The sequence below is a fragment of the Hyperoodon ampullatus genome (assembly GCF_949752795.1).
Source record: "Hyperoodon ampullatus genome assembly, chromosome: 16".
NCBI lineage: Eukaryota > Metazoa > Chordata > Mammalia > Artiodactyla > Ziphiidae > Hyperoodon > Hyperoodon ampullatus.
Window position 1 is genome coordinate 48,290,956 of NC_136929.1, and position 8,968 is coordinate 48,299,923.

The following is an 8,968-nucleotide window of genomic DNA, read 5'->3' on the forward strand; positions in this document are numbered from 1 at the left end:
ATACAGCAGAAACTAACACACCATTGTAAAGCAATTATATTCCAATAAAAATGTTTAAAAAAAAAGGTCTATGCAAAACATTAAAAGAACGGGGGAAAAAAAAAAAAAGACATATACCAGAACGTTCATTGCAGCACTATTCACAATAGCCAGGACATGGAAACAACCTAAATGTCCATCAAGAGATGAATGGATAAAAAATATTTGTCTCATATATACAATTGAATATTACTCGGCCATAAAAAGGAATGAAATTGAGTTATTTGTACTGAGGTGGATGGAACTTGAGTCTGTCATACAGAGTGAAGTAAGTCAGAAAGAGAAAAACAAATACCTTATGCTAACATATATGCGGAATCTTAAAAGAAGTTATGAAAAACCAGTGGACAGGACAGGAATAATGACACAGACCTCCTAGAGAATGGACTTGATGACATGGGGATGGGGAAAGGTAAGCTGGACAAAGTGAGAGTGTGGTATGGACATATATACACTACCAATGCAAAATCGATAGCTAGTGGGAAGAAGCTGCATAGCACAGGGAGATCAGCTCAGTGCTTTGTGACCACTTAGAGGGATGGGATAGGGAGGATGAGAGGGAAGGAGATGCAAGATGGTTATATATAAATATGTATAGCTGATTCACCTTATTATAAATCAGAAACTAATACAGCATTGTAAAGCAATTATACTTCAATAAAGATGTTTAAAAAAAGGCACATAAGAAAATTTTGGGGGGAAATGGATATATTCTTTACCATTTTAATGATGGATTTATGGTTGTATGCAGATGTCAAAACATATGAAATCACAAGCTTTATTCAATTTACTCTATATCAATTATACCTCAATAGAGCTGTAAAAATCAGAGTTTGGAAAAAATATTTATTTTCAATATCTGGGTTACTTAGTGATATTCTATTTTATCTCTTGATTTAAAATGAGAATTAAAAATATTTAGATTTATTCTATCTTTGTAACATGTGAGCATGCAGTGATTTCTACTTAACATAGGTCACAGAGTGTCTGACAAGTAAAATAAATAACAAAAGATTATTTGTGTCAGATTAACATTTATGTTAGCATTTATTTGAAAGTTTAGCATGTTTGCTTAGCATTTAATTCTTGATTCAAACATATTTGCATAACATTTACTTATAAACAACTTAAATGCTTGAAATTGCTTGCTAATAATTGCAGTTTAGTTGTCTACCTGTATAATTTAGCTTTTTAATTCTGACACTACTGCATAAATTTGCATGGTTGCATAAAATGTCAGTATTATATTTGTTCATACACACTGTTAATGAATTCCTATTGTGTGTGTATCACTAATGCACCTGTGAAGTCTTCTTTATCTTATCAGAGATGTTGCTAAGGTCTAGGGCATTTTGTGGCTTACCATGAAAAAAACCTGTTATAAACTGCTCTACTCAGATTCCTGTTTTCCAAAAGAATGGTCTACTTATAATGAACATTGTGAATCAGAGGCGTCTACATGTTTTACATCTGCATTTCTTCTTGCCTATGTAAAAGCAGTTTACTAGTTTAAGCCCCAGTTGTTAAGGAGTAATGGCACATTGCCCAATAGCAGCACATACACAAATGAGTAAAAATGGATATTCTGTTGAGTAAAAATACAGGGATTGATGTGAAATACTTTTCTATTTTAAAAGTTCACTAAACCTCAGAGCAACATTAATCAGGTATTCAATTTGCAATTTGAGATACTATCACTTTAAAATCCATCAGACGTGTATGGACAGGCATAATCAATCACACCCTGATTGTTTTGCAAGAAAAAGGCATTTCCATTCCCATCTCATGGGGATCTGCCACAGGAAATAGTAATATAATTGTTTAAAAGCACAATACAGAGGTTTTGATACTTAAACTGTCTGAACTATAGTAGTCTGTGTCTGTTGGTGTTTGTTAGAAAAAAAAATGCCTGCTTATTATTATAATTATCAATCTGATTATAGGTAATTTTCAAGTTTTGAGGCCTAGCTCAATGAAGCAGTGTTTCGATTTTATTTAAATCACATGTTTTATAAAAATGAGGAAAAGAAAGGATCAATGTTGATTGTGGCTACTTCTCTAAATATTTGACATATGTCATCTTTTATGAAATTAAAAGACCTAGATAAAGCTGAAGAAATTTAACAGTAAGATTTTCAAGTATTTTTTTTAGGATTCTTTAAATTATTTACCTCTCAAGTTTGAATAGTGACTTATAAATGGTAATATTCAATATAGCCATTTGCTGTTGTTCAATCGTCTTTTTTTCTTTTTGTCTGAGAATATTAACATTTATTTATACTTTTATATGCATGACTATTTATGTATTTAGTATTTTAATACATGCTTTGTTTAGTAAAATATTATGAAATATATTTGACAATATATTCAATATTTTAATTTTTTTTTATTAAATAATTCAGATCAGTCACGCAGCGGTGTACAGTGGCCTTAGTGGAAGAGGTTTTTTCTGTTCGTTGACGTTGTTCTGTTCTGTTCAGTTTGGAATCAGTCAAGTTTTGGGAGTCACTGCCGCTGCCGTCAACATGTCGGTCCCAAGCTCACTCATGAAACAGCCGCCCATTCAGTCTACGGCTGGGGCCGTCCCGGTTCGCAATGAGAATGGTGAGATTTCGATGGAAAAAGTGAAGGTAAAACGTTATGTGTCAGGAAAGAGGCCAGACTATGCCCCTATGGAGTCCTCAGAGGAGGAAGATGAAGAGTTTCAGTTCATTAAGAAAGCCAAAGAACAAGAAGCAGAGCCTGAGGAACAGGAGGAGGATACATCTAGCGACCCTCGGCTACGGCGTTTGCAGAACCGTATTATTGAAGATGTGGAGGAGAGATTGGCTCGACATTGGAAAATAGTGGAACCTGAAGTGGTTGGAGAAAGTGACTCCGAAGTGGAAGGAGATGCTTGGCGCATGGAACGGGAAGATAGCAGTGAAGAAGAAGAGGAAGAGATTGATGATGTGGAAATAGAACGGTGCCGTGGCATGATGCGTCAACGAGCGCAGGAGAGAAAAAATGAAGAGCTGGAAGTCATGGAGGTGGAAGATGAGGGACGTTCTGGGGAGGAGTCAGAATCAGAGTCTGAGTATGAAGAGTACACAGACAGTGAAGATGAGATGGAGCCTCGCCTTAAGCCAGTTTTCATTCGGAAGAAGGACCGGGTAACGGTTCAGGAACGTGAGGCTGAAGCATTGAAACAGAAGGAGCTGGAGCAGGAGGCCAAACGCATGGCTGAGGAGAGGCGCAAGTACACACTCAAGATTGTAGAAGAGGAGACCAAGAAAGAGCTGGAGGAGAACAAGCGGTCCCTGGCTGCACTGGATGCACTCAATACTGATGATGAAAATGATGAGGAGGAATATGAGGCATGGAAAGTTCGGGAGCTAAAGAGAATCAAGAGGGACAGAGAAGATCGAGAAGCGCTTGAAAAGGAGAAAGCAGAAATTGAACGCATGCGAAACCTGACTGAGGAAGAGAGGCGAGCTGAGCTTCGGGCAAATGGCAAAGTCATTACCAACAAAGCTGTTAAGGGCAAATATAAGTTCTTACAGAAGTATTATCACCGGCGTGCCTTCTTCATGGATGAGGATGAAAAAGTATACAAGAGAGATTTCAGCGCACCTACCCTGGAGGATCATTTCAACAAAACCGTTCTTCCCAAAGGCATGCAGGTCAAGAACTTTGGATGCTCTGGTCGTACCAAGTACACCCACCTTGTGGATCAAGACGCCACCTCCTTTGACTCAGCATGGGGCCAAGAGAGTGCTCAGAACACAAAGTTCTTTAAACAAAAGGCAGGTGGGGTACAAGATGTATTTGAGCGGCCATCTGCCAAGAAGCGGAAAACTACTTAGAGTTCAACTACTTATTCTTCCAACTGTGGGACACAAGGGGAAATCTCAGCATCTGGTCCTTGATTGTTTTTACTACTATTTACATGGCCCCTGTATCCAGCCTGCTGAGCCTACTGCCATACTTGTGACACTGGGCAAACCTAGTCTTTGAGGTGCTTTGTGAGGTTTGGACTCATGCTGAGAAACCTGCAGAAAAGCACTGTCCAGGTAGGATAAGAGCCTCCCCACTTAGGATTATTTCTGAGAAATCTTCAACTTCATTACTGCTCTGGCTTCCCATATTCACTTGGAACTGTTCCAGGTTTCTTTTTCCAGCCCTTAGCTTGGGTTAGAAAAATGGATGGGCATGTAAGCGGACAATGCATTACTTCTACCGTACAGGAAATCTAAGCTCATTGAAACCTGTTTTGCATTTTTGGGGTAAATTTTTCTAGATGAACATTACTTTTTGATCCATTTATGTGTGTGTGTGTGTGTGTGTCAAGAAATAAAAGAATCATACACCAAAAAAAAATAATAATAATAATTCAGTATTCTACCTCATCTCTTGAGCTAGACCAATAGGTTTAAGTGCTGTCAAAATGCCATCCAAGACACATTTAACTATAATAATTTAATAATTTTCATAGTCGTCGTTTCACTAGGTAATTCCAACCTTGAAAAATGACAAGTTAATGCTATTAATATTGTGTTTTCAATTGTCTCTTGAACTATGCATGTATCTGTGTTCTTAAGTTTTGCTACACACTCTATTTGTGGAAACCTGGTAATTTGCATATAGGCACAATTAAAAAACATGTTGTGGACAAAAACTATTGTTCTGTTTGCATGAAGTAGACTGAGGGTAGATATCTCTCTTATATTCCATGTTATTGAAATTAGAGAAAAAAGTACTTCCATGTAAGAAACTATAACTATTAAAAAACAAAACAAGAACATCATAGTATTAAATTGACCATGGATAATACAGGAAGAAAAAAGAAATTAAATTTATGAAGAAAATAATATAAGCTTTAATTCAAAATACATGAATTATAGCCCTTCTCTGAGGAAAATCAGTTCATACTCCTGACTCTGAGTCTATAGATAAAGAGTGGTGTGTGAGGCAATCCCTGGGAGCAAAATTACTACAGTTGGAACATCTGAGTGAGTCAGAAGCTCAGAACTTCACTTCTCTCACCCTTTTCTATCCCTCCTTCTCCTTCCACCTCACCAAGAACTTTCTATCATTCCTTTGTATAGCACATACATTGTGAAGTAAAGGCATTTGGTTCATGGAAAAACCCTATACTACTATATAAATTCACTTATTGTCTGGATATGTTTATGATGTACATGTGTAAGGTTCTAAATGAAGAGTAAAATATCACTTCAACACACACTGAGATGGTAAAAGGAAAAGAAAAAAAAATAGAAAAGGTAAAGCGACTAACTTTACATGAGTGATATACATAAAAGAAAAAAAAACTACTAAGGATGAAAGACATTCTAATTTTAATCAACATAAATGCTTTTACACACTTGTGTTTGACAGATTATTTGAGTTAACTCTTTATTTTTGACCTAACAATTGTGTATTATTGAGATATGACTTACAATGTATCCCAGTTTACTCCTTCCAGTACTTTTTAGAAAATCTTCCTTCTTTCTTCCACCAAACCACAAACACACACACACACACACACACACACACACGATGCTCAACATAGTTGACTGAGTGTTCATTTTAAAATATAACTTAAACCATGCTTCACCTCTGTTCAAAAGTGCTGCAATATTTTCTTATCTAATGTAAAGTAAAATTCAAAATCCTTACAACGATTAATAAGGTCACACTAGAACTTTCCCAGTCCCTCTTCATCTCTGACTTTACTTCATCTATCACTACATTAGCCTCCTTATTTTTTTCTTTGATTACAACAAGTACACATCCTTCTCACAAGCCTGTAAACTTTCAAAACTTATGCTTAGAAGACTCTTCCTCCTCATACGTTTATGATTGGTTCCTTCATAATTCTGTTCCATTCTAATCTTAATGCTGAGGACTTCTCACAAACCCACTCCACCGTGAGCCCTCTATTTACCTTATCATACTCTATTTTTGTCCTTTTAATTGTAAATTCCACGAATAAGGGGGCTATATTTTATTTATTGTTATATACTTATCACCGAGGTTAGTGCCCAGCATATATTAGACACCCAGTAAATATTATTTTTAGTGAACCAAAAGTTGTAGATACTGAATAATATTTGCATGGTTTTCATACAAATTAATTTCCTTAAAGATATATTTTAGTTCTGATTCTACAATTTCATAAAATTTCTTTGCTGATTTGTTTAGTAGTTTGGTATTTGTAATGTGCTAACAGAAAATATGTGTACATATTTTAAAGAGCAGTGGTCCCCAACCCCAGGGCCATGGACTGGTACCAGTCCGTTGCCTGTCAGGAACCGGGCCACACAGCAGGAGGTGAGCAATTGGCAAGTCCAAGAAGCTTCATCTGTATTTACAGCTCTCCCCATTGCTCGCATTACTGCCCTGAACTCCACCTCCTGTCAGATCATCTGCCGCATTAGCTTCTCATAGGAGCGCGAACCCTATTGTAAACTGCGCATGCGAGGGATCTAGGTTGTGTGATCCTTATGAGAATCTAAAGCCTGATGATCTGAGGTGGAGCTGAGGTGGTGATGGTAGTGCTGGGGAGGGCTGCAAATACAGATTATCATTAGCAGAGAGGTTTGTCTACACAGAGACCATAATAAATCAGTTGCTTGCAGACTCATATCAAAATCCTATCAGTGTGTGGCAATTGACAATTAAGCTGCATCTGGTGTCAGGTTTTATAGTGGTAAGTGAGTTGATGTACTTCAATTGTACAGCTGCATCTGGTGGCAGGCTTTAAGCCAGAATCCAATAGTTATTTTAGTCTGTGAGTGGCTGGTCTATTATTTTATTTACCACTTCCATCCACTCCTCTTTCCTGCACTGTGCACTTGTCTCAGTTACCGTTTTGGTAAGCCCTCAAGCTAAACCTACTGAAAATGAGTAAAAAAATAAATGTTTCTGGAGAGCTTCTTTGAAAAGGGGGAAAGACACAATGATGAGACAGCAGAAAACTCTAAGACTGCCAACAAAAAGAAAGCTTCATTTAAAAGAAAACACCAAGAATCCTACTTAAATTAGGGGTCCATTGCAACAGGTGGTTCACATTCTCCAAGCCCGCTTTGTATAATATGTGGTGACTGGCTAACCAAAACTGCTTTGCCACATGAAGACCAAACACCCTGCATTAAAAGACAAGCCTTTGGTGTTTTTCAAAAGAAAAAAAAATGTGAACACAAAGAACAGAAGCAGTTATTGAAAGCCACTACTTCTTAAAATGTGTCTGCACTGAGAGCATAATTACTAGTGGCTAACCACATTGTTAAAGCTAAGAAGCCCTTTACTACTGGTGAAGAGTTGATCCTGCCTGCTGCTAAGGACATTGGTCATGAAATTTGAGGAAAGGCTGCAGTTCAAAAGGGGGCACGTGTTTCTCTTTCAGCTAGCATCATAACTAGATGAGTTGATGAAATAGCAGAGGATATTGAGGCACAATTGTTAGAGAGGATTAACAATCACTGTGGTGTGCAATCCATGTTGACAAGTCTACTGATGTTGACAACAAGGCAACAATGCTTTTTTTTTTGTATGATATATTTTTCAGGAGGATGTACATGAGGATATATTATGTGCACTTTTGTTGCCAACCAACACCACAGCTGCAGAACTTTTCGAGTCTTTGAAAGATTACATAGCAGGAAAACTGAATTGGTCATTTTACGTCGGTATATGCACGGATGGAGCAGCTGCCATGACTGAACAGTTGTCTGGTTTCACTACTCAGGTCAAAGAGGTCGCTTCTGAATGTGAGTTTATGCATTGTGTCATCCATAGAGAAATGCTGGCTAGCCGAAAAATGTCACCTGAACTTTACAACATTTTGCACGATGTGATTAAAATTATTAAACATGAAAGTATATGCCCTTAACTCATGTCTGTTTGCGCAGCTCTGTGAGGAAATGGAGATGGAGCACACATCTTCTCTTATACACAGAAGTGATATGGCTTTCTAAAAGTAGATCACTGGCCAGAGTTTTTGAGTTATGAGAGGCACTGCAGAGATTTCTTTTAGAAAAACAGTCACCACTGACAGTGCATTTCAGTGACACAGAATGGGTCTCAAAACATGCTTACTTGTATCACATATTCAACCTGCTCAGGTGTCACTTCAGAGGGTAACGACAACTGTATTCAAGTCAGCAGATAAGGTGGCTGCATTCAAAGCCAAACTGGGATTTTGGGGGTAAAGAATGGACATTGGGATTTTTGACATGTTTCAAACATTAGCAGGGACTTTGAAAGAGAATGAGCCAGGGCCTTCTTTCTCCCAGCTGGTGCATGATCACCTATCTCAGCTTTCAGAAGAGTTTGAGCATTACTTCCCAACCATGAAAACCCCCTGAACTGGGAAGTAATGGATCTGTGACCCATTTGTGAATGAGCCAGGTGAATCGATTTTGTCCATGTTAGAAGAGGAACAACTGCTTGAGGATGATGGTGACCTTAAAAGTATATTTGAGACAACTTCAAATATCCATACATTCTGGATTAAAGGCAGAATATCCTGAGATTGCTACAAAAACACTGAAAAGCCTGTTTCCATTTCCAACATCCTATCTTTTTGAAGCAGGGTTTTCTGCAGTGACAGCAACCAAAACGAGATTACGAGTAGACTGGACATAAGCAACACACTTCGTGTTTCACTGTCTCCTATCACCCCCAGATGGAACCATCTACTTGCAGGAAAACAAGCTCAGGGCTCCCACTGATTCTGCATTACCATGAGTTGTATAATTATTTCAATAATATATATATATATATATATATATATATATATATATATATATATATATAATTACAAAGTAATCATAAATGAAATAAAGTGCACTTTAAATGTAATTCTCTTGAATCATCCTGAAACCATCCCCCTCCAACCCTGGTCCATGGAAAAATTGTCTTCCACAAAGCTGGTCCCTGATGC

General features: G+C 37.5%; 1 protein-coding gene across 1 annotated transcript; it reads left to right on the top strand.

Moving 5' to 3' along the window:
• Window positions 1-2,564: 2,564 nt before the first annotated feature.
• LOC307065196 (microfibrillar-associated protein 1-like) lies at window positions 2,565-3,884 on the top strand (the record flags this gene model as incomplete). Its single annotated transcript, XM_079722024.1, has 1 exon — window positions 2,565-3,884. The coding sequence occupies one exon, from the start codon at window positions 2,565-2,567 to the stop codon at window positions 3,882-3,884; it is 1,320 nt and encodes a 439-aa protein (XP_079578150.1).
• Between the last annotated feature and the right edge of the window lie 5,084 nt (window positions 3,885-8,968).